Source organism: Artemia franciscana, chromosome 3 (genome assembly GCF_032884065.1).
Source record: "Artemia franciscana chromosome 3, ASM3288406v1, whole genome shotgun sequence".
Classification (NCBI taxonomy): domain Eukaryota; kingdom Metazoa; phylum Arthropoda; class Branchiopoda; order Anostraca; family Artemiidae; genus Artemia; species Artemia franciscana.
In genome coordinates this window covers 21297375-21324501 of record NC_088865.1, presented here as the reverse complement: position 1 = coordinate 21324501, position 27127 = coordinate 21297375, and the positions used below count along the sequence as shown (strand labels likewise).

Sequence of the window (27127 nt, the reverse complement as noted above, 5' to 3'; positions counted from 1 at the left end):
TGATCAAGGAATCAAACGGTACTATTTGACTGTTACTGTAATGTTTCCTTTCGAAGAGTCCATAGAAGACAGTATTACCAGGACAGCCTCCGCTTCCCACTTGTAACGCTGAAGCTTGAATTTTGTCCCAAAAGCTTTAAGAGCGACTGCTCAAGCAAAAGGGCAACTGAAAGAGAATTTTCTTTTCTTTAAGGTTTTAAGCATGGAAGCTTATCGACGTGCATTTGCACAGTTCTTGAACTGATTAATACTTTCAGTATAGCCCAATAAAACTATAGTGCAAGACCGGGGGTTTGGGAAGGGGACAGTTCCCCTTCTTGTACACAGAATAATTTATGTAGCACTCTTTACTTCTACTTGAAAAAAAAGCAGGTAACCTTAAATCGTAGAAAAAAGGTAATGATAAATTGCGTTATGTAATGACACAATATTACGGTGAAAGTAATAAAATCGACTAATTTTCAAAGAGAGAAAGAGAGAGATAAATAGAGGGGGAGGGTCACATTATCTTCTTTCCCACTTGTGTCACAAATGTTAGGAATTAAACTTCTGGTTAGAAACTAGATTTTTTCAAGCATGACTAATGAAATCTTCAGGATTGATCTTGAAAAAAAGTTTGTGTATTTCATTTTATTTCTAGAAATTCCTTGAGGCCAATGTTAGCTTCAGGCTCAAGTTCAAGATAGCAAAAAATTCTTTCTTTGTAAAATAAACCTCACTTTATAATTTTTTCTATTTGTCTAAGTGGATAAGACACTCGGGCCTACCCGAAATTTTATTTAATGTTTTTTGGATAATATATTTTTATAAAATTGACATATTTTTGCTATTTTTCTGAGCTCACTCTCGCCTCCCTCGTTCAAGAAATATTTTCTTGCGCACGTGGAAGTGCCTGAAGAAATTCATTTGACCTGAATGAAGAAAATAATTTTCTAGTTGCTGTGTATTCTTACCCTCTGCATTTTTTAGATTCTTATCCTTTCTTAGCACTTTTCTAAATAATAAGATGGATTCTTTATCACTTTCTTACTATTTATCCAATCACTGAGATCGCTTGGGATTTCGCAACAGCAGTTTATCAACAATAGAGATAAAAGCTCCACATTTGTTGGAATTAATTTATATGAATGTTCGTCATTACGTAATGCGAAACATCTAATGAGATATTCGTGTAGTTTCAACTGTCTTTATTCGCCTCCCAGGAAATTATATTGAAGCCTAAATAAAGAGTCACAAGCCTTTAATATATAAATGTTTTATCTATTCCCCCCCCCGCCTTTTCTTACGAACTAGGTGGTTATATAAATTTTAGTGGGGCTCATTCGATAGGAAATCGAGAACTCTGGTGCGCTTTTTAAGACCTGGGTCATTAAAGGGCCCTCCCATACCTTTTTTTGCTACTCAGTAACACCCTAACCCCCAAGGCATCCAGTCCAATTTTGAGGAAGCCGTAAGTCGGATAAATTTACCTCCGGGAATCATATGACCCCCAGAGCCCCTGGAACCAGGGCCACAGATAATACAAAGACATGATTGTTTAAACATAGGTTTCAAAATAAAAAAAGACGCTTGTTTGATATTGGGTGTGCGATTGACTCGAAACTTTCTGGGATCGATCTCTAGGTGCCCCGACAATTTGCCACAAAATAATTTGGTCATAACTTCTTTTGCTATAATATAATTTTTTTTTGCTACAGATTTTCTGTCATTGCCAAGACGATCAAAAAACAACGTATCAGCAATTGATAAAATGTCATTGTTTTTTCTTGTCATCAGATAGACTGTTATTGTTTTTTCTTGTTATCGGACAAAGGTCATAGCTTTTATTTGCCATTTGACAAATAGTACTTGATTTTGGTACTTGTCGTTTATATAATAGACACTCGGGAAGTGAAGTTCGATTAATGCTAATTAAATAAAACAAAATATGATGAATATATAATAGTTAGAAACAAATTTGGGCTATATATTTGCATATTAGGGGGAGGGTGGAGGGTTAAAGCATAGTATATATTAAGTGCGTAAACTAACCATTGCTGTGTTTAATATATGCTATGCTTTACCCCCACCCCCTTAATATGCAAATATATAGCCCAAACTTTTGATAAAGCTAATGAAATAAAACAAGATGTGATGAAAATATAATACTAGTCAAAGCAAACTAACCGGTTATTATCACATCTGACCTTTGCCATCCAAAATTCCAAATGATCGACAGTATAGAAAAGTTACTTGAACAGTTTCTTATGTCGAATTTTTATAGTGTCTATTATATAACCGATCAGTAACTTGATTTTTTTTACCATCGAAAAAAGTAACATCGTTTTATTTGTCATCAAACAAATTGTAAAAGCCCTCTATGAGCTTTTCAAGTCATCTTATCGTAAAAACCATTGATAATCGTTTTTATGTCATAGATTTCTCAGGCATCAACCAGACTGTCGTGGGTCAGCGTTCCATCGTTTTCTTCTGTCATTGAATGAAAAGTCAGTATTTTATTTTTCATCGGACAAAATGTCATTGTTTTTATCTGTCATAGGATAAAATAGCATTCTTTTTTTCTGCCATGGAAAAGAGGGTAATTATTGAGGTTTTAGCATGCGTCTAACACCCTTCCCCCCTCTTCCAGGTGACAGGCTTACTAATAAGGTGTTTTCATAGGAGTATCAATGCTTTTGAAAATATCAATTATAGAACTGACCCACTTCATTGCCGAAACCTAATATACAGCAAGAATATCTCAGCCGATCCACGAAGTAGAGCTACTATTGCCTCAGTAATGTGCCATGTGTTTCCTATGTAATATTATGTTTGTTACCGACAACTTCAAACGAAAGCTGTAGTTGTAAAAACTATGGAAGGGATACTTTAAGCGGAAATTTAAAGTTATAGTGCCCTTTAAAATGGCTTAAGTAATTAAAGGCCAGCACCCCCTTTTTCATGCCCTTTTTATTCGTTTTTACTTTTTTAAAGAAAATTTATGTGTGTTGCGACGTCAAGGCTTACGTTGTTTCAGATTATGCTGCAAAAAACACAAAAAAAACCTTCGCTTTAAAGAGGTTGTAAATAGAAAAATCAAGAGCCATATTAACGCTTAAGACGATCGGACCAAAAATTACTACCAAAGAATAAATGAAACCTAGCAAGAAATTTAGGTTTCCAACTAACAACTTATAAAGTGAATAATCAAATCAAACATAATTTATACTGACATAGATGAGTAATTAAATCCTAAATGAGTACAAATTAAAATATATATTAAACTAAAAATTAAAAGGGACAGAAATTACCTAAACAGGAGCTTGGGTACTGTACTACCCCCTACCACTAACCGTAAACCACAAACTCTATTGCGTAATTTGCGTTTTATTGAAAACTATAATTTTCCGAAGCACCAACAAAAAACACAAATAAAATCACTGTAATAATCAAGCTGACTGGATAGACCTAATCAAATAAAGAAAATATGCAATATAAAATGAGGTTAATTCCTGGAAACCTCGGCAATTTAAGATTTTATTTAACAATATTTTTTTCTACATTTCAATGTTAAGAATTATGAAAAATTGCCCTAAATTATGAAGCAATGGCCCTAAATTAAGTAAACTCTCCGTTGTTCAGATACAACAGCTTTTATTAGTAGAAAACGCAGGTATGTTTGCTTTTGTTGTTCGGTCAGCTTAGAACTCTTAGGGATAGTTCACTGGGCCAAAATTTATAAGAACATCCTATGGGTATACTCTTTCAAACCACTAAATAAGCATTGATAAAGGAATAGTTTTAATTATCCTTTGCAAATATTGAATTTTATCGATGAAATAAAGACCCTGGTCATTTTTGTTTTCTATTCAGTTTAATGTTTCCATTTTTAAGGGGTTGCCGTACGATTTGTCACGCGTAGTTTTCTGGCAGACGTGAACAATTACGTGTGAGAGATTTAAAATTCATATTCGACATCGACACGGGCAACAGAATCCTTGACGCATTAGTGTAGCTTTAGAGTAAGGCTTCTTTGCGCATCTATTGTCAAAAATTCATTTTTCGCAATAAACTCTGACCAATAAGCTCAGCCGGAATAACAGTTACCATTCCTAAACCAGCTTCAACTGGCGATTCTTCCTCATTTGAATTTTTCTTTTCCAAACACACTTTTGCTAATTTAATAATTATGCTAATTTAATATTTAGTAACTATGGGCTAGAGTTCGTTCTCTATTAGGCTGCATTTGACGCTGCAACAATGACATCAAAATTGCCAAATTAACCCTATTCAAGCAATTGTTGATGAATTTGTGCTTGGAAACACTCTGAGGAATCTAAAAGAAAAATGTACTGGGTCGACGTATATCCCCCTTTAGTTGCATTCTGAAGAAAACGTCGGTGGGTTCTTCAAAGGTAGATTACTCTAGGAGGAAACACAGCTTGTCCCTTTTTTAATGAAAATATCCCCGTTATGTCTTATAAACTTCGATAAGGCTACATAGGCTTATTTAATTTGAGCCTTATGATCTGAACTATACTTCCGAGAGAGTCGAAAAGTTTGGCTTTTATCTCCCTTTGATAATGTACGAGTGAGGCCCAGGCTTATATATATATATATATATATTTTGGGCTCCTTTCGTGAAAATCTCAAAATTTTGCAGTCGGCAAAAAAGAAGAAAGAAACGAAATGTAACAACAAATAAGTCAAACTATCATTCGGTTTGATTTTTATTTTTTTTTTTTTCAGCAAAGCCATCTCTGAATGATCTTACAGTGAAATACAAAGACAAAAATTAATATCTCTCACTTATTCTTCCACAAAAAAATTGACAAACGAATCTATTTATTTTCTATAAGCCGTTCAATTTCAAATCACATTCGTTACAAGGAAAGAAAAAAAATATGTCTAAAAACAACCAAAAACCAACAGTTAAAAACTTAATTTCAAACATGTTCTTTTCTGGCAGTGAAATATAAATTCTTTGATAATATTTCACTTTGACATTCCCAAATGGAGTAATTTTCTTGTTAGACGAGGGCCATTCCACATACCCCTAAAAAGAAAAGGAATTCTGAAGACCATAGCTGTGTTGTACAGAGTAAATAAATGTATGTTAACAACAGTATAAGTTAACTCGATTAACTTATTTTTAAGAAATGTCTTACAAGGAAACTGAAAACGAATTCACAACTTAAAACATGCAGTATTTAGCTTTTATAATTATATAAAATATGAAACACACAAACAAGCAGACATTAAATTACCTAAAGCAAAAGTGTCCCCCCCCCCTCTCAAACCCAACAAAAGGTTAGTACCTTAATTGCTTTGCTAAATATAAAATATATTTTCAATACGTTTCTTTTTTCCAGAAAATAAAAAAATTAAACGCTGCTTACACTTATTTAATTTTTACTCTCATTGTAAATATATTTATAGCAAATAATTCAGTATTCTTGTCCAAATACGCTGTAAATTTTCATCAACGGTTTCTTCCTCTTAAACCCGTGCCTTTCAAATGTATAACCTTTCAACTGGCTAAATTTATCAAACTTTCATTTATTTTGGTTTCAGTAAATTTAACAAATACGAACAGTTCTGTCACATTAAAAAAAGGCTTTATGTTAAGTTAGGAGCAAATTCAGAACTTGACTGAGAAGAATCTACCTTATTATTTATAATTACGTGCTTAGTGTTCTAATATCAAACTACTGCATCGCAAAATTGCAAACAAAAAAAATACTCTAACAAATTCTTAAATACTAACTTTGCTGAAAATTAAACACTATTTGTGACACATATACTTAATTTGTTTTGTTCTTGGACCTGTGTATTGCATGATTAACATCAGAGATGAAATCAGCAAACTCAAAATCCCTTGATTAACAACTTTGATAGAAATCAAACGAACAAATCTTTATTTGTGAAAAAAATTGAATAGAAGTACATTCCTGTCAATTTAAACAAGGTTGGAAGTCGATAGAAGTGGTGAAGGAGGGCCGACTTTTAGCCCTCAAATCATAAACATTGAAATTCCTTCCACCACTCCAATTTTCAACGCTGAGTGACATACCAACCATTTTGAGTATGGAATCGTAAACTACAATATTTGCCTCCGATTTGTAACCATCAAGCTAAGAAATCCTTAAATATTCAATTTGGCAGAATTCAAATACGATTTAAGAAATATATACTAAATGCTTTGTGATTTTGGACTTTCAGATTGCAATACTAGCCTTAATTTTATAATTAACAGGCTCAGATACTCTTAACTACCGACTTCAGTGGAGACCAAAGACTATCTGATAATTATATTCTTGGTAAGTTTCGATTTAGGATGTTCACTCTGCAGCATTGATGATTTTCAATGATCAAAATTTAACCGTTTAGGACCATTTACTAAATAATACCTGATTGAGGGAAAATCCTTAAAAGCAACAAGAGGCTTGTGAAAGTCTTCAGACAATTCCAAGGATCTTAAAACCAAACAAATTATTCTGCTATACCGAAACAGAATAAGTTCTGAAAACAAATTTGCATACATTTTTAAAGCTTTAACTTCTTTCTGCTCTATTGAACTTCACTTTCAGGCAGAACATAAAACACTTAAAGATATATTTTCAAAACTATTCTTATCTTTTACTTTAACAAAGCTTTAACTTTTTCAAAATCACGTGTGAAATCCCCAAAGAAAATTGACGTAGAGAAATAATTAAGCTTGAACATTCAATTTTCGTGTTCTGTCTCCCCCCCCCCTTCATACACATACATAAAAAAAGATTGCACTAAAGTTCTCATTTTCATTTTTTTCTGACTGATAATCAGCTACACGGGTTTAAATGAGACTAGCGTGAGTGACACGAAAATTATTTTTTAAGGCCAGGTCTTTATTCATCTTCCACTGAGCATTTCGGATTATAATCAAATTCATTCCAGAAAGTAGTAATCAAATTAAGGACATGTACCTTTTCATGAAGAATTCTTTGTAACTATTGGCAAAACTTTACGGAGGGGTTAAAACAGAAGTAGGAATGAATAACTAATACTGCATTAATGAAACAACTGCAGGGAAAATGTAATATGTGAAAGTGTTAAAACAAGAAATTGAAAGCAACGGAAGTAAGGTCGAGCCAATAAGATATACATAAATTCTAACATAACTAACGTTATTCGTTAAAAAACAAGTTTGTAACAAAAAAAGAAATAGTGGGTATTTCAGCCAGTTTTTAAGTAAGTGCGCCAACACGAGGTAAATCTTATGGATATAACCAATCATAATTATATAATTTATGTAAACAGAAAAGCAAGAGAGAAAGAGAGAAAGAGAGAAAGAGAGAGAGAGAGGAGAGAGAGAGAGAGAGAGAGAGAGAGAGAGAGAGAGAGAGAGGGAGAGAGAGAGAGAGAGAGAGAGAGAGAGAGAGAGAGAGAGAGAGAGAGAGAGAGAGAGAGAGAGAGAGAGAGAGAGGAGAGGGAGAGAGGGAGAGGGAGAGGGGGAGAGAGAGAGGGAGAGAGAGAGTGAGAGAGAGAGAGAGGGGGAAAGGGGGATGACATAGGGACTTACCTTAAAAACAATTGCCAATATAAAGTGGGCATTATATCTTTTTTCATATGGAAAGCAAGCCTTGACTCTCTTGCTTGATTAATAGGAAAAGTTTCTAAAGGGTTTCCATCGTAGTCGAATTCCGCCAAAACACATCTAAACAAATAGAAAAATAAATATGTTTAAGATAGTATTACATGCATAGGTTTCTATTGACTTAATTGGAATCCTTCGAAAACAAAAATGTTGTCAAGGTGACGGAATAACAAAATTAAGTCTACGAAAAGACTGAAGGGACGATTATTGCTGATGTCAGTATTATTTAAGATTAATTAGAAACAAAAACAAAATCCAAAAAAGAAGTTGTTCAAAGAAAAGTAAAGGCCATATTAAACTTAAGATCAGCAGATATAAATTCCTATTATAGTTCAAACACAAAACGACCAGAAATTTCTCTAAAAGAACGAAGGAAACCGAAAAAGAACAGAAATTAAATGCAACAATCATACCAAACAAACATACATATTAAGATAAATGAATAAATAAACCTTAAAACAAACAAAACCACTACAAACAAGAGTTCGGCTACTCCTCCCTTCCGAACTGCAAAAGCCTAAACCCTACTGAGTAATTGGCACTTTACTGAAAACAAATTATATTAGGAATACTTTCTTTTGGACTTATTATAACATTGAAAATAAAAATTACACTGAAATAAAATCGTGAACTGCTGAGCTTTCAGCAACTAATATCATTATATGTCAATATTCAGTTTTATTTTCTTACTTCTTTCCAAGGAATGTTCAAATCACATATAGTTTTCAGTAAAACCAAAATGACACAGGAGGATTTAGACGTTTATAGTTAGGGAAGGGGGCCAGACTCTTGTTTGTGGTGATTTTCGTTCGTTTCAAGCTTGATTTGCATATTCAATTTAAGTTTTACTCGCTTTAAGGTTTATTTATTCATTTATTTACTACCTGTTGTATGCTTGTTTGCTATGATTGCTACATTTAATTTCTGTTTCTTTTGGGTTTTCTTTATTCTTTAGGAATTTTTTTCTGCTGGTCTTAAGTTTGATATGGCCTTCATATTTTTTTGAAAAACATCTAATTCGGTAAAAACAAAATTTATGATTAATTTCTGTTCGTTTTTTATTGCCTAAGTTCCAAGTTTTTGGTTTTCAGCATTAAAGTTTCATCGAAGTATCAAAACATCAAAGTGGTGTTTTATTCTACGTTAGAGTTTCGAAATTCAACATCCCTCTCAAAATCCCCAAAGTTAATCAGAAATGAATATAGTAGCAGTTGTAAGCTGTTGAAGTTGAAAGTAGTAAGTTAGGAAAGTAGTCAGATTTGCAGTCAAAACCGTCTCAATTGCAGCCACAATAGTAGCAATAGTAGGCTAGTAGTGGCCCTGAATGTTTCAAGTTAATACCCTTACCTCTTCCTAAGATATTTCAGACAGGCATTTTTGATAACTTCGATATGTATAGTTTCTTTTGATTTAGATCAACATACCCCTCAACTTTTGCGAAATTGTGCCTCAATATTCTTAGCCTTTTTGGACAAATCCAGGATCAAACATTCCTCCTTTAAAAATGATAAGTTCTGCATGTAAAAAATGGAAAAATTGTATAATTTATATTCCTTGCACCGGAGGCTGTGGGGGTATGGTATCCCCTGGGGCTTAGCTACTTGACGCTGTGACTATTTCGATTAGAATACTTTTTAAAATCTCTATCAGTATTAAAGAGAAAAAGACGAGAGGAGGGGCGTCTGCCCTTTGTTCCTTTTCGAACATACCTTTAAAGGTTCAAGCAAGAGGAGGAGAGGCGGCTGCCCTTCGTTCATTTTCCAACATACCTTTTAGGTTTCAACTTAACACTCTTAGCCCTTCCTTGAATATTGCTGTTGCGTCCTTTTGAAAGTCCTAATGCAAACAGTGTACTTTGATTTTGTTTGACACCCCCCTAAATATTTTCTTAAATTTTACCTTAATATTCTTAGCCTTTTTGGAGATTCAGGATCAAATAAGCCACCTCTCCCAAATAGCCAACCTTGTATATAACAAGAGCTAAGAGCTCATATGGCACTTGTGACAAGGTCGGAAGAGCCAAGAGCCAAGAGCTTATATGGTATGAGCTCTAGCAAAATTCTAATCAATAGATTGCTTTAAAAGGAAAATCAGATGCTTAATGCTAGTCGGGATTTAAAATAAGAGCTCTGAGTCCTTCTAAATATCAAAATTCATTAAGATCCGATCACCCACTCGTAAGTTAAAAATATCTCAATTTTTCTAATTTTTCCTCTCCCTTCAGCCCCCCAGATGGTCGAATCGGGGAAAACAACTTTATCAAGTCAATTTGTGCAGCTTCCTGACACGCCTACCAATTTTCATCGTCCTAGAACGTCCAGAAGCACCAAACTCACTAAAGCACTGAGCCCCACCCCCTAACTCCCCCAAAGAGAGCGAATCCAGTCCAGTTACGTCAATCACGAATCTACGACATTTATAAGTCTTTCCCAAGATTTTCAGTTTTCCCTTCCAACTCCCCCCAATGTCAACAGATTTGGTCAGGATTTGAAATAAGAGCTCTGAAACATGAGTTCCTTCTAAATATCAAATTTCATTAAGATCCGGTAACCCGTTCTTAAGTTAAAAATACCTCAATTTTTCTACTTTTTCCAAATTAACAACCCACATCTCCCCCAAAGAGAACGGATCTGTTCCAATTATGTCAATCATGTATCTATAACTTGTGCTTATTCTTCCCATCAAGTCTCATCCTGACCTCTCCACTCTAAGCATTTTCCAAGATTTCCAGTTTCCAAGATTTCTGGTTTCCCCCTCCAAATCCCCCCAATGTCACTGGATCTGGTCGGGATTTAAAATGAGAATTTTAAAGCACTAGATCCTTCTAGATATCAAATTTCATTAAGATCTGTTCACCCATTCGTAAGTGACAAATACTTCATTTTTTAATTTTTCCGAATTACTCCCCACTCCCCAACTCCACCAAAGAGAGCGAATCCGCTCCGGTTATGTCAGTCACTTATCTTGGACTTGTACTTATTCTACCCACCAAGTTTCATCCTGATGTCCCCGCTTTAAGCGTTTTCCAAGATCCCCCCCCCCAAGATGACACTGGAAAATGAAAAGATAAATGAAATTTCATTAAGATCCGATCACTTCTTCGTAAGTTAAAAACACCTCAGTTTTTTCATTTTTTAGAATTAACCCTTCCCCCCAACTCCCCCAAAGAGAGCGGATCCGTTCCGGTTATTCCAATCACGTATCTAGGACATATGATTATTTTTACCACCAAGTTTCATCCCGATCCCTCCACTCTAAGCGTTTTCAAAGATTTTAGCCCCCCCCCCCTAAATCCACCCAATGTCACCAGATCTGGTCGGGATTCAAAATAAGAGCTCTGAGACACGACATCCTTCCAAACATCAAATTTCATTAAGATCTAATCACTCCTTCGTAAGTTAAAAATACCTCATTTTTTCTAATTTTTCAGAATTAACCCTCCCCCAAAGAGAGCGGATCCCTTCCAGTTATGTCAATCACGTATCTAGGACTTGTGTTTATTTTCCCCACCAAGTTTCATCCTGATCGCTCCGCTCTAAGCGTTTTCCAAGACTTTGAGTTTCCCCACCCCAACTCCCACCAATGTCCCCTGATCCGGTCGGGATTTAAAACAAGAGCTCTGACACATGATATCCTTCCAAAAATCAAATTTCACTACGATCCGATCACCCGTTCGTAAGTAAAAATACCTACTTTTTTCTATTTTTTTCCAATTTACCCTTAACAAACGGAACCCCCCCCCCCCACCCCCACCCCAGATGGTCAAATCGGGGAAACGACAATTTATAATTTAATCTCGTCTGATTCCTGATACGCTTGCCAAATTTCCTCGTCCTAGTTTACCTGGAAGTGCCTAAAGTAGCAAAACCGGGACAGACAGACCGACAGACCGACCGACAGAATTTGTGATTGCTATATGTTACTTGGTAGGTACCAAGTGCCATAAAAACGGGTAACTTATATAACTTATAACCCTTGCCCCAGAGGCTGTGGGGGTAAAGTCATTCCCGGAGGAATAGCTATGTGACTGTATCGACTAGTTTGAAAAAGACGGCTATTCCAAAACTTTGATCAAATATCTTTAGAGGGAAGGCAGCTAAAAAGGGAAGGGCTGGGAACTGGTTTCTCTCCAACCACTTTTTAGCATCTTACTCAATATGCTCTGAAACTTTAAACTTAATACCCTTAGCTATTCTTGTGATATTACACGTAAAACTTTTGGATAAGCAGGATGCACATAGTACCTTAGATTTAGTTTAGCATACCCCCCAACATTCCCCGAAGTTTTACCTTAATACCCTTAGCCTTTTCAAAAATACCTATATAAAAAAATTCCTCCTTTTCGTAATGATAAATCCTGCCGGTAAAAAGGGGCAAACTGCATAATTTTTGATCCTTAGCCATTTTGCCAATATGGCTATCTTAAAATTTTGATTGGGTCCATTTGGGGGAAAAGGGTGCAAGGAGGGGGGCAGGTGGTTGCCTTCCGATAACTTTTTAATCTTAAAAAGAGAACTAGAGTTTTCAATTTCAAATCAAATTAGCCTCCTCCAGAGTTTATACAACCACCCTCCCATAAAAATCTTATACGTTAACAATGGGCAGCTAGCATAAATTATAGCTCTTGCCCCGGGGGCGGGGGTCTGTCCACCCCGGAGGCAGTTATTTTGCCTTTGGACTGTTTTGAACGAAATACCTATCTCAAAATGTTATCAAACCCATTTAGGGGAAACGAGTTTAGAGGGGGTGGTGGTTATTCTCCCGATCAGTTTTAACTCTTAAAAGGGGATTAGAAATTTCCATTTCCAATCAAATGAGCTTCCCCAAAATTTTACACGACCACTCCTTCCATGAAAACCTAATATACCCCCAGGCCATAACCTAAAATCCTTGCCCTCAGGCTCTGGAGGGTTGTGTCAACCCCGGAGACATAGTTATATGATCTCTGAATATTTACGAACAAAAAAGATCGCCTCAAAATTTTGATTGACTGCATTTGGGGAATAGGGCGTTGAGAGGGGGCTAGTTGCCCTCTGGCCACTACTGGATCGTGAAAAGAGAACTAGAGCTTTCAGTCTCCAATCCAATGAGCCTCCTCCAAAGTTTATACGACCAACCCTGCCGTAAAAATCTTATATGCCCCCGAGGCATGACACCCTTGCCCCCGGACTATAGGGGGTTGTGTCGACCCTTGACACGCCGTTATAGAGATGCATTTGGGGGTAAGAGGGTGTGGCGGAGGTTAGTTGCCCTCCGGTCACTTTTGACTCTTAAAAAGAGCACTAGAACTTCTGATTTCCAATCGAATGAGCCCCCTTTGAAATTTATGTAACCATCCCATTCCATATGAAGTGCCTCTGGGGAAAAAATAATAAAGCATTGAAACCTTTTGGCCAGTACAATAGACAATACTATAGTGTTGTCTCTACTAGTCCATTTGCATTTGTATTCTGTTAAGGGAAGTCCTGCGAAATATATATATATATATATATATATATATATATATATATATATATATATATATATATATATATATATATATATATATATATATATATATATATATATATATATATATATATATATATATACTAGCTATTGGGGTGGCGCTTCGCGCCACCCCAACACCTAGTTGGTGGGGGCGCTTCGCCCCCCCCCAAGCCCCCCCGCGCGCGTAAGTCGTTACGCGCCATAATAGTTACGCGCCATTGTAGTTGTGTCCCTATGTCCCACCTGTGAATATAGATATATATATATATATATATATATATATATATATATATATATATATATATATATATATATATATATATATATATATATATATATATATATATATATATGGTTTTAACTACGTAAAACTTGCGAATATACAACATTCTTTGCTGTCCCATTGTCTTTGCATATAAATAGATTGTCAGGTTTACCGACTCTTGAACATGCAACATATAATGGTCCATGGGAAAACAATCTATATTCAGATCTATACCTCATGATTCTAATGATTGCCCTTGAGCTTTGTTGATGGTGATTGCTAATCGACCATTCCCTGTCCCGGTGTCCCGGTCGTCATTTATATCCCCCTGTTTCCCCCGATGTCCCCGTTGTAGTTGTGTCCCTGTGTCCCGGTCGTCATTTATATTCCCTGTGTCCCGGTCGTCATTTGTATCCCGGTGTCCCGGTCTGTATATACATTCGTTTTTTAGTTTTGTTTTTCTCCTTTATTTTTTTCCTTTTTTTTTCTTTTTTAGTTTATTTAGATTTTTAGATTTTTTAGTTTTTTTATTAGTTTTTAGTTTTTTTTTCTTTTTATTTTTTTTGTAGTTTTTACCTTCTTTTTAGTTTTGTTAGTTTTTTTTTTTTACTTATGTCCTGGTCGTCGTTTATACTCCCTGTGTCCCGGTGCTTTGTTGATTGCTAATCGAACATTCCTTTTGTCCTGGTCGCTTTCTCTTTGAGTGTCGTCATTTATTTTTTTATTTTTTAGTTCTTTTAGTTTTTACCTTTTTTAGTTTTTTTTAGTTTTTTAGATGAAATTTTTTTTTAGTTTTTTCCTTTTTTTCTTTTTAGTTTTTTATTGGTTTTTACCTTTATTTTAGCTTATTTTTCAGTTTTTTCCTTTTTTTTATTTTTTTTTATTTTTTATTTTTTTTAGTTTTTTACCTTTTTTTAGGTTTTTTAGTTTTTTTAGTTTTTTAGCTTTTTTACTTTTTTTATTAGTTTTTAGTTTTTTTTGTAGTTTTTGCCTTTTTTTAGTTTTTTCAGTTTTTTTTTTTAGTTTTTTATTGGTTTTTACCTTTATTTTAGCTTATTTTTCAGTTTTTTCCTTTTTTTTAGTTTTTTACCTTTTTTTAGTTTTTTTTAGTTTTTTTTAGTTTTTTAGCTTTTTTATTTTTTTATTAGTTTTTAGTTTTTTTTGTAGTTTTTGCCTTTTTTAGTTTTTAATATATATGCATAAAAAACGAAAAACAATACCGGCTCTTGATCAAGCGTAGATCTTGCTAGCTTTTTAGCCATGGATTCCATCATTCCAAACTAATTTTAGTTTCTTTTTTGGTTGAAATCTTACATGATTTCAGCAAATTATAGGTTTAAAATTCACTCTTTACCCTTAATGAAATAAAAACGTTCTAAATTTCATTTTTGTTCGCTTATTGAACTGACAGATATTTTGTAAATATCAACAGAATGTTCCCTAGTAAGGTTTAGTAATAATAACAATTAATCTTGATTCACAGTCGAACGCACTAAACGTAGTCTCAACAGTACCCTGGTCAGAATAGCTGTGCATCACTCGGATTTCGACCAGGTATAACGTATCCACCATCTGCAAACTATGAACCAACACGTCTTTATTTTGGACGTCTATTTTGCAACATTTACCTCATATTGTAATCTGCAACACTCGGAAATAATCGAATACCAGCTTTCTTCGAAATCAAAGAAAATTAGCGAAATATGAATTCACATATTTTGCTTCTAAACTTTTGCATTTTGATTACCCTCCGATCTGTAACCAAGAGGCTCATAAACCCTTGAACACCAATTTTGGTGGAAAGGAAACACTAGCTGTGAAATATGTATTTGACGTTTAAATTTGACATTCATATTTCTATCCCAACTGTTTAAGGACGGGGGAGACATTGGAAGGTGCGCCAGGTCTCCAATAATACAAACAGAAAACTCCAGAAGGAATCTGATTTCAAAAAAGTGTGACATATCTGTCTTTTTATTAAAACATATCTATGAAGTCTCTGTTTTATGCGGAGTACCTGTATAAGTTTGGGTTTCCGGCCCTGAGACTGCAACACGATCGTTTTCTGTACATTTCCGTCCATTCTGATTAAAAGTTGGATTTAATACATTGTAGGTCTGTATCTCTTTTAGTTAGGGAAAATTAGTCGTGTTATAGTCGAAATACTCGGAAATACTCTATAAAAGTTTATTGCCACAATCTTGGAAGAAAAAAGTCCTCATTTCTTAGAATTCCATTTGTCTCCTAATGAGAAAAAGGAAGTCGGGTTTCGTAGTCATTCAAGCATTCAGCACAAAACAAAACTAGCATAGGCTACTAGCATTTAACGAAAGATAAGAGTATACCTTGGGGTTTACTTTTTCAAACTTTGTTTGAAACAACGGAGAATTACTTGAGAATTAACAGTGTTTATTATTTTTGAATTTTTAAGAACGAAAGGCATTATAAAGTTAGTGACATAATTTACGTTTATTCTCTTTTTTCATGGTTCAGGGTGGCAACAATGGTGAAATTTGTGAAGCCACAATTTTGTTCATAATTTTGTAACGACCAAAAGAAAATTTGTAGAAAGTCTCACATTTCAGTTATGAATATACTTAAGAAGGTGATGACCTTAGTAATTTAGTGATTTACATTTAATTATTTAGGACTACTCCGTCAAGGATCATAAAATTGTCATTATTCAAGAGAGATAGGATGGGGAGTGGCGTCGGAAGTAAATTTTCTTAATTTCGGAAAAAATAATAAAATCTAGTTGTTTGCCCACGTACACTCTTCTAAAACTCGAACAAAATGAAACACCAGTTTATCCGTTAGATATCAATTGCGATAACTATTATATTTAAAATAGCTATGACCTACACTATAATGAATAATATGATGCTTGCATCCTATTCAATATTTAACTTCTTATGCAATTTCTTAAATATGTTAATCTCTGTGACTTGCTTAGAAAATATTAAAAGACCAAATAGAAAATACATTCCCCATCACTTCCAGAGCTTACTATAAATAATCTGCCCGATTCTTCCACGTGCATCAAGGGTTTGGCAACCTCTAATTAGCCGACGCTCCAGTGTGTGTGAGCATATAGATAATTATAGCTATGGGCGAGGGGAGGAAGTAAAGCTGCAGAAAAACCTTCATTGCATCCCGTTTTAAAAACTCCTTCTGATTTACATACATGCAACTAGTTATATATTTAGTGGGAGGTGGCAACTTTCCTGCCTCCCCCCCACGCCTATTTTTGTGGGCTTTATGCGTACTATACAAAAAACCTCTAAGACGAGAAGTGGATGGTAGCAACAAAACAAACCTTACTTTGAATAGCCTGTGACAAGAGGACATGAAGTATAGCCATCGTATTTTTCCTTGGAATCGCTTTTCTTCTCCATGACGCACTTCATGTTCTGATAGAGAATATTTCCTTGAGCAGCTGAAATAAATGGGTTACAATTCCTCACACGGATCGTGAATGGAAAATATCAAACTGTATGGGTAAATAATAAGGCGAGTTGAAAGAGTGCAGAACTGAACAGAAAAGAGTAGACTACTTGAAAAGCTAAACAGCATAGGCCATAACAACAGTTTACACTGGGACTAATATATCAAGAATGTGGTTTGCGGTGCCAGTTTCATTTCGGACAATATTTTGGAATTGTCGTGGTCTTAGGAGTAAAATGGATTTTCTATCGGCGTTTCTTCCCAGTCATGATGTTTTGTTGATTGGGATGTGCGAAACATTTCTTAATGATAGTCTTTCTTCTTCAGTCCAAATTCAAGGTTATAATTTCTTTGAAAAATCACGAGTATCGAAAAATAAAGGAGGATTCGGGTGTTATGAACGTCATGATATTCATGCAAAAATAACAGAATTTGATGACTTATACGAGGACACAAAATTTGAATTTTTAATTTTACAACTGAAAATATATAATGAGTATGTTACATGTTGCGCTTGTTATAAGCCCCCTGATGTATCACCTTCTTCTTTTTCGTAGTCACTTAATACCCTCATGAAACTAATATCATGCAAGTACAAAAGGATAATCTTGATGGGAGACTTCAACATCAATTTGATTTATGATTCACATCAGACAACAGATAGAGAAATGAACGAGTGTAGACTTAGCAAAAACCTATAGATTTTCTATCGATGTGCCTGTCCCATAGTTTATTACCACTTTGCAGTATACCTACAAGAATAACTGCAACGTTGGCATCACAGATTGACAATATTCTCGCGAATTTTAGACAAATATAATAAGGAAAGTATTGGTGGACTCTTCTGATCATTTCATGTTGTTTTCTGAATTAAAAAGTGAGCTTAAACCGAGCAAAAAAAAAAATTCAAAAAAGTCACGAATACTCAATAAAAATACGCTGCGACTATTAAAAGAAAGATTAAGCATTATGAATTATTATAGATCTTTCGAATCTGAGGATGTGAGCCATGTGATGGATTTATTTTTAAAGTAGTTTAAGGAGATATTAAATGAAATAGCCCGGTGAAAAAGATTAGTCTGAGACGTTATCAATCTATTAATAAGCTGTGGATAGCTACATGATCTATATCATTATCATTAATATATTTATTTTGGGGGAGACCCGCCACAGATTCATCCATATTACCAAAATCCTCATTCTCTAAATCATTTGCTAGAATTTGTTTAAGGTCAAGCGTACAAGCCTCTCGCCTGCCAAGCCTATTCCCACCATCTGTGAATTTAGACAGTAATTCTTAATAGATAAATAGTCACTGGACGGAGAAAAGGCAAGCGGGGCAGGAGAAAAGGCAAAGAAAGGAAATTTAAACTGAATGTGCTAAAATACAGTAGTACACTTAAGAATTTGATCTTCATCTACAATAAAAAGCAAAAAGAACGAAAGGGAAGACAAGAAAAGACACAAAACAAGGACCATGATTATTACGGTTAGATCGCGTTTGATTTTTAACAAACCATGATGACGACCAGAAAAAAAGAGAGAGAAAAAAGAAAAAATAAAACCTTTTCTCTCTCTACTTATTGATATTGATAAATCACCCATACTAGCAGTAAAAATCACGACTTATCTCGTCAAAACCCAATCAAAAAAAAAAAAAAAAAAAAAAAAAAAAAAAAAAAAAAAAAAAAAAAAAAAAAAAAAAAAAAAATGTTCTCGCTTACTATAAATAAAAAAAAAAGAAAGATAAAGGAATAATAACGGAGTGACAGGCTCCGTTGCTTGCTCATGCGCAACTCTCTGCTGATCAATACTTGAAAGGAAAATATTTTGTAATAGTGCCAAAGGACCCCTAAATTTTTTAGAAACAGCTTGTGAAATAAATAATGCAATTAAAGCAGAAAATTCGGTTTGTCAAACTTCTTTGTCGAAAAATCGTTTGTTTTTCTGTCGAAAAATCCTTTGTTTTTCTGTCGAAAAATCTTTGTATGGACCAATTTATGTCATCTTCCAATTTGACATGTTTGACGGTTAATTATGCAGTTTTGCATTTTATGCAGTTATTAGCCTCACACACGAGCTACAATATCTCACACCTCCATTATTAATATCAAAACTATCTGAAGCTTTATACAATTTTGTGTTTCATTCTGAATCAATTTCTTCCAATTTCTTTTTTTGTAGTTTTTATATTTAACAACAAATTTCCATTGCTTAGCCCCACCCCTTTATGTATGATAGGTCTAATCGAAGGGTGTAGCCACTGGATGTTGTGACAAGATTAAATATTTATGATCATTTATGTTAAGTGGTTTTCTAAACACTGGGTTTTCTAGCATTTCCCTTTTTTTTCATGGTTTAGTTCTTTCCCGTATATTTTCTTTAAATAGATGACCGCTACGGGGGTTCACCGTAATTTTTACTTACTGCAGCTTAGCAAAGTGGTTTTAAAACATATGATTAAAAAACAAAAAAAAATTCTTGTGGATGGATAAAAGCTAACCGCTGCTCTTCAATATCTTATCAATAAATATTCTATTTTGTCGTCACTTAAAATCGCCCTTATACTTACCTATCGCAGCTGCCGTTTTGGATGTAGGCAGGTTGGTACAGTCCCCAATACCAAAGATGTTTGAAAAACGCGTATGTTGAAGTGTGTATTTATCCACATCTACATATCCACTTTCTGCACAGAGATCTGTGGAATTCTTTACTGCATCAGGTGGACCCATCGGTGGTGTTATATGCAACATTGAATACTTAAACAGAACAAAAATGTCTTTTATTCACTTTAAATTAACTGCTCGAGAGAAAGATAGGAGAACAAGGAAAGACCAGAGAAAAGAAGGAAGAGGTAAGACGAGATAGAAAGGGAGACAGAGGAAGGGGAGGAAGGTTAGGATCGTAATCCATTCCAATCTCTTTTAGGGATAAAAAGAGGGAGAGGATTCTGTCAATCCTTATCATTAGGACATATAACAGACGAGGATGTCATATTTGAATTTGAGGATGTTACATTGAATTTGTTCAAAAGAGTGCAAGTAAGTGGCTGAGTTATAGTTTTTGTTGGTCCGTATCTCATCTACCCACTCTTTTTTTTTGGGGGGGGGGAGGGGGGCTAAATTATCTTCATCATAATACTTATTGAAATGGGTTACTAGATCTCAATCAAACTTAGGCTAATGTGAGTGCACAAAAAATGGTTTTAATGTAAACTAATATACCAGCAGATTACATGAGTATTAAAATGACACATGTTTAATCCCTTGTATGATATGATTTCAATAAGGCATAAGCTCCCATTTCTACCCCTATTCCCAGTAGGGAAACCATTCCTGTGCCATCTCACAGCGGCATCTGGATCCACATTATGCTTATATGATCACGAAAGAAATGGTGCTGATATAAACTAACATACCAGCAGATTGAACGGAAGGCTGAACATGACGCATGTTTAATTCTTTGTATTGATGTGATTTCAATAAGGTGCAAGCTCCCTTCACCGCCCCCTATTTCCGGTAGGGAAACGATACCTGCGCCTTTTACCGTTCTATATTTTTGGTTTTCACTATTCATTAGTTCTACAATACCGTATTCAAAATATTGATTCTAAAATAAAATACAGCATTTCAGTTTTTTATAAATTCAGAGAGAAAAGATGAACGAGAAAAACTTGCTCTAGGGAGCTGATTTTTGTTAATGACGATTAGTTATGCTATATTTTTGTCCCATCCGAATGACGGATAGCACCAATTTTTATTCCCGTCATTGCCCAGACACAGTGATCGAGCTAACTTTGCAGTCTCATCATCTGTAGAAGTCATCTTCTTTGCAGTTATCTACCTCACAGTCAAAATTTACACAATAGCATTGACTCAGTAAACATGATTTTTTTTTTCCCGGCTATCATTAATATGGATGGCTTTGATAACTTGGGAAAGATTCCATTTCGTCGCACATTATACGTTCTATTACCGTTTTTAACGGCCGAAGAAAATCATTGGGTAACCTTCCCCCTTTATTTCCCCATGTGCCACCAAATCCCTATATGATGTTCGATCAAATTTACAAAATAGCCATTTTAATCAACGGTCGAAATGTCTGAAAACTTAACTTATCGGGGGACATGATAAGTGCCTCCTCGGAGGCAACAACCTCAAATTACACAAATGTATAAAGCAGATGCTTCACAAAAACATTTCGTAGTGAACACAATAGTGGTGAATTGTAAAGAGTGATACTTCTCTCGTTTGTAATCATTTCTTTCCCGACTTTACCATATACAGCCGACGGTAGTAGGACCTTACGAGACAAAAACTTGACAAAACCTCAACAGCAAGCGCCTTCAATTCGTATTTCACAACAATTCCTTCGGTTCTCATTCAACCCCAGAGTAGAGCAAGTAGTGTTCCCTTAGCAGAAAGGTCTTCTTTTCCTTTCCCAATGCAATGATACAGAGATTTCTAGAATTATTTCTTCCGAGTAGCTGTTCGGCTGATGATTTTGATTTGAGTAATAAAGCCCTCAAAAATTGCTCAGTTTGTCTCTAACCCTATATCACATATAGCTGACCTTTCCCTTTCTTCCGTTGTTTTTCCTGATTTATTTAAGGTGGCTAATGTTGTACCTTTGCATACAAAAGGTGATTTAACTCTATTTTTAAATTATCAACCTATTTCTCTTCTTCCGTCGTCTCTAAATTTGTTGAAAAAGTAGTGTATCGTAGACTCTCATCATTTGTATTTAGTACTAACACGACTAAAGAAATTCTCTTATAACTTGCCATCAGTATGGTTTTCGTCCCTCTTTTTCTACTTCACGTGCACTTTCAGATACCATAGAGTTTGCGCAAGTTAATCTGGAGAAGAGGTTTTTGGTCTTGGGTCTATTTCTCGATTTTCGGAAGCATTTGATATGGTCGATCACTTTGTTCTTCTTTTTAAACTTTCATTAGCTGGAGAGCGTGGAATCCCACTACAATGGTTAAGGTCTTACATCTCAAGGATATCTTAGAAAGTTTTGGTTAATGGCACTTCTTCCTCTACTTTTCCTATATCGAAAGGTGTCCCACAGGGTGCTGTGCTTGGACCACTTTTATTTTTAATTTGTATCAACTATCTTGTTGATGGTCTTCATCCTCAGACACGTGGGTCCTGTCCTTTTTGCCTACGGCAGTAACTTTTTCATTGCTGCAGGTGACCTATCATCTGTCACTTCCGTCTTCTTGATAAAGTGAAGGAATGGTGCTGGTCAAATGGTATGGCACTTAATAGTCGGAAGAGTGCCGTCGTACATTTCAGGACCCCTTACAATCATCCTGACTTAAGAGAACAATTTTATAACGAAAGCTACTACGATGGAATTTCTTGGAGCGTTTCCTTATTGTTTTCTATCTTTTAAGCCCTACATTTATCACACCCGTTCCCTCATCCTCCGTCAGTCTTCAAAGTTTCCCCAGATTAACTCGTTTCTTTCTCCAGATATCAAGCTTTCTCTTTATTATGCTTTTATTTTTACTAACAATTCTCTTCTGTGCTTATTTTATAGGGCAGTTAAGGCAATTTTTCTTCTCTTTCGCGTATATCCTTCTTCTGATCTATACAGTAATGCTGGAATAACTCCACTGGATCGTAGTGTGGGTAAAAGTGGTATTTATTTAGTGCATTGAGCTTCTTTACGTAGTTCTTCTTGCAGATTTGCTGTACCTAAGCGATCATCAACAGCAGCTCAGAGTTCTCCTGCTTATCAATCCATTATACTACAGAATTCCATCTCTTCTCGTGTCTCTCGGTCTTCCTCCACAAAAACAGTTTCTCGGCAGATCTTTCCGTAGTTTCGTTCAGTAGTTTTCCCCCCTCCTTTGTTTATATTCCCTCTTTTCGAATTGTTTTTCCTTTTTTCACTAATTTGATCCGATTTTCGCCATTTAAGTTCTAGTGCTCTTTTTAAGGCTGAAAACAGATCGGAGGGCTGATAAATTCTGCCTCTGACACACTTCACTTCATAAGGCATCGAATTCTAATTTCAAGATAGCTTCAAGATATCCAATTTCAAGATTTTGATTACAACGGTCAAAAAATAAGAAAAATACGCCACAGGGAACACTAAGATAATTGCAGTTCCAGGAATAAGACTTAAATTATAGAAACAGCCCAAACAAAACAAAGGTTTTACACATGCATTTTAACAGAAAATTAATTTCAAAAATACAAATTTTCTTACGAAAGGAAAGAGTGTAATTGAAACTTAAGACAAGCCAAAATTATTGCTGTGCAGATCACGCAAGATATATAGCCTATTACAAAAATAGCTTAACTAAACTGCCTCGTGATATTTTCTAAGGACTGTATAACTCAAAAAACTAGCAATTTACTGAAAACACAAAACAGACCCCAAAAAACAGGATTTTTACTTAGGAGGAAAAAATTCAAAATGTAGACTGCAGAAAATGAAAGGCCAAAAATGCAGGAGTCTCAGAAAATACCACGAATCATTGTATTCGGCTGGACAAAAAAAAGAGACATCAGTAGTTCCCATGTAAAAAAGTGATTTTCCTTCTTGTTCAAGTTGTGGGACTCTAATTCGTCACTTCGATTTTCGACAATGGCGATTTCAATGGTTCACTTTCAATTCCAATCCATCAGCATTTTTGAGGGTTCTGAAACTCTTTCCAAGTCCCCCCAAAAAATATTAATGAACTTTTAGTTATGAGTTTAACCTATGTTAAAGTTACCATTCCTGACAAACCGTTAAATCGTAAAATTTTCTCACAGGAAAGTTATTTTTCTCATAACGTATTTGGAAACTTCCGGGTAATATGGCCTGTGTGCTCAAAATCGCTATCCTAAAATTTAGATCGGATGCCTTATGAGATGGAGGGTGACAGAGGCAGCATTCATCGCACCCTCCAATCGGTTTCCGCCTCAAAAAGGGCACTAGAGCTTTTAAGCTACGATCAAATGAATTCTCTTGCAAGGTTCTACTACCGTTGAGTGTATATGGTAAGGTTGGTAAAGAAATCTTAACACATGGAGATACACTATGGACTGCTCACTCTTTACTAGGTAGCAGTGATTTGCTGCAACCATGAAATCGGACAAGTTTCACCTTGTTGGCATTACAGTCATACGAGGATTTTGATTGAAGGATCCAAAGTGAGACCCTTGGACAGGTTTACTCCAACCCACCAGCCTCTATTTACTTTCTAAGACTTACAGTATGCATTATTGAACTAAATATAATTGGAAGAAGGTGTTTACGCTCACTGCTGGCTACGGATGATCAGGTACCAATTGGAAAATCAAGTAATATTTTAACTGATCCATTGCCGTACCTCCTCTTGTTCAAAGACTGTCGTCTCATGAGATTCTTAAGATTATCTTTCGGCGTCTCACTTTACTAGGTGATATCCAATGACTGCAGCATATTCATGATCTGTCGAAAAAAATTTCTCTCTCTTTCTCTTGGCAGAGCCAAACAGCTGGGAGCAAAATTAATTTCCTTCAGATCTTCACAAAGCATATTTGCATTTTGTGGACTTGCCTTGCAGTCAAACACAAAATGTTGCCAAGTTTCTTTTGTAGTCTGACACAGCCGAAATCTAGATGAAGGTGTTAGACCTATTTTGAATTGCACACTTCGTGTTAAAACTGCATCATATCTAATTCTCCGGTGCATGGAGTAATCTTGTCTGTCGCAGAAAAGAGGCCGAAACAACTTTAATATTTTTGTAAGTCTTCATCTCATACAGTCTCTAAATGTGGCAGGTCTGCTCTGAGTCTGAGGAATGACCTTTGTTGCACTTACAGCAAGAGAGATTTATCATTACCACTGATTCCTTTATGTCAACATCAGACTTCTTTAAAACTTGCATTTTCTGCCAAACCACGAGCCAAAAATGAAATCAATAAGTGTCTATTTTCAGTTCAAAAATAAACAAAAACAAAAATAACGCAGGAGAAATACAACTTATTATAAGAAGGTGGACTGGTTTATCCTTAAAGAGGATGAAAATGCATTACTCTACTTTGCATTTAAGGAATGAGTTATTGTCTGGAGGAATACAATGGAATGTGGGCTTTCTCAATGTATTCAATATGAGGTCCTAAATTTTCCTACATATAAACTACACAACTGTTCAAAATCTTATAAATGCCATGATTTTGACAAGGTTTTATCTTTTCCTTTATTTACAGAGGAGGAGATTATGGTTTCAGAAGGGAAATAAGCCAGAACACTGAACTTTCCAATTTATATTTTAAAATCCTTTTATGAAAGACAATGTGAGACACAAAACAACCGTATTTTATAATTTCTTAGTGGTAAATCCCCCCTCCTGATGCTCTTTAAGCATAAGTGGAAATGGGTGGCATTGTCTAATTAGAATGCGTAGATGATTCGGCCTAGATGGACACACTAATAGCTCTGTCTAAAAGTGAAATTATAACTAAATTTTCCATTTAAGGGTAGGCTATGAACCATTGCGATTTAATATTAACATTAATTTTTTGATTTTATCAGATACGGTAGAAATCGTTTGCCAGTTTATTAAACTAAACCAATAAAAAATAATAATATTTACAACTATAAATACAGAGTGCCATAAAATACAACTTACCTTATAAGTTTTTGTTTCTTCTGGTTTGTTCAACAGTCTGAAAACGGCTTCTCTAGTATCAGGTTTAACCTCGACTAGTTCATGCATAAGGTTTACACTGATTTTCCTTTCTTCAACAATTTTCCATAGAGCGTCAGCGTACTTTTTCACGCCGAACAGAGCCCCGAGCGAAGTGTTGAAATAAATATTTGCTTTGTCCCTTACACCATGCTAAAAAAAGTGAGGCGTTACTAATTATTTGTGCCGATTCCTATGTAGACTTAAAAAAGGAGTGTCCCGCTAAGGAAGATGGTTTGATGTAGATATTTGACGGTTAATGAAGTATCCACGAAAAGCTTTGTGACAGATGCACGTACTTCAGCAAAATTTACTGAGTTGGAAATCCACATCGGTAACGAACAAGGAGCTTAACTAGCATTATTTTTATTTTAAAAGACATATACACCTTCAGTCAGTACTTTCACTGGGCAGTTTCTTACGAACAAGAGATGGCATATTAGTAAAAATTACCCTGACATTTAAATAGGGAGAAGATAAATACTAGATACGCCACAATAACTCAAGTGAAAATAATATTTGAAAGTAAAGTACAAGGAAAATTATATCAAAAATTTTTCGTATTTGATTATAAAATTCAAAAATAATGAAGATAGAAATTACATTAACCCATATTATACTTGACTTCTCAAATCCGTTAGATCATTTAGTACATGACCTTTAATTCCAACCAGTAGAAACTAGACTGAAAAGCCCGTTAGTAAAATCCAATATTCAATCAAATTAAAAACGACAATAAAAAATCCTGGGGCATGTGAAAAGGCACCCAGGGGAAGAGCAACGGTATGGCTACCATCAAGATTTTCTAATAAAAATATATTTGTATTTGCATTAAGAAATTTAAAATAATGACTGAAGGAAAGCATTTTACACTGCATCGTATCGAATTTCAGATTTTCCAGATCATGAGGCATTCGATCATTATCTTAGAAACCAGACTAAAGCTGTTGATAAAATCCCCGATTTGATCGCCTTAAAAATTGCAAAATATCCCGAGGCATGTTAAAGGGTAGCCGTGGTGAGAGCCATGGGATGGCTACTCTTACGGTTTCCTATTAAAAATATATTTGCATTAGGAAATAATGACTGAAGGAAAGCAAATTACACTATATCGTACTTGGATTTTCAAATTCTCCAAGTCATTAGATATTCGATCTTTAATTCAAACCGGTGAAAACTAATGGAAACTAGACTGAAGTTATTAATAAATCTACCATTCGATTATCTTAAAAATGAAACAAAAAACCGGAGGCGTGTTAAAGGGTAACCTGGGGAGGATTTTCTCCAGGATTTCCCATTAAAAATGAATTTATAGTTGCATTAAGAAACTTGAAATAATGATTGAAGGAAAGCAGATTACGGTATATCGCTTTAAATTTTTAAATCATTAGGTATTCGATCATTAATTCAAGCCTGTTTATCGTAGAACGAGACTAAATCTGTTAGTAAAATGCACTATTTGATAGCCTTAAAAATGGCAAAAAAAATCCCGAGGCTTGTCAGAGAGCAACATGTGGAGGGCAATGGGATAGCTATTCCCATAATATAATAAAATATATAAATAACAGTTTTTCAGTATTCAAAATAAGTTACCACATTTTGACAGAGTTTCAACCTTTGCCAAGCTTCGCGAGCAAGT

The 27127-nt window shown here is 35.0% G+C and overlaps 2 protein-coding genes and 1 long non-coding RNA gene across 4 annotated transcripts in view; 1 reads left to right on the top strand and 2 right to left on the bottom strand.

The window, feature by feature from the left end:
• LOC136025002 (sulfide:quinone oxidoreductase, mitochondrial-like) overlaps positions 1 to 1066 on the bottom strand; it is a 64395-nt gene extending 63329 nt beyond the window's left edge. Inside the window, exon 1 of the mRNA XM_065700628.1 lies at positions 954 to 1066. The gene's annotated coding sequence lies outside the window, so the exon portion shown is untranslated. The remainder of the gene's footprint in view (positions 1 to 953) is intronic.
• LOC136025004 (uncharacterized) overlaps positions 1 to 27127 on the top strand; it is a 136812-nt gene that overhangs the window by 62344 nt on the left and 47341 nt on the right. The gene's annotated exons all lie outside the window — the stretch shown is intronic.
• Positions 4808 to 27127, bottom strand: part of LOC136025001 (sulfide:quinone oxidoreductase, mitochondrial-like) — a 59162-nt gene continuing 36842 nt past the window's right edge. For both annotated transcript variants that reach the window (XM_065700626.1, XM_065700627.1), the window contains 5 exons: positions 25432 to 25641; positions 19387 to 19573; positions 16692 to 16806; positions 7541 to 7675; positions 4808 to 5035 (listed from right to left, as the gene is read on the bottom strand). In XM_065700626.1, the coding sequence (XP_065556698.1) occupies positions 4975 to 5035; positions 7541 to 7675; positions 16692 to 16806; positions 19387 to 19573; positions 25432 to 25641 (708 nt within the window). In that variant the 3' untranslated portion in view covers positions 4808 to 4974. The remainder of the gene's footprint in view (positions 5036 to 7540; positions 7676 to 16691; positions 16807 to 19386; positions 19574 to 25431; positions 25642 to 27127) is intronic.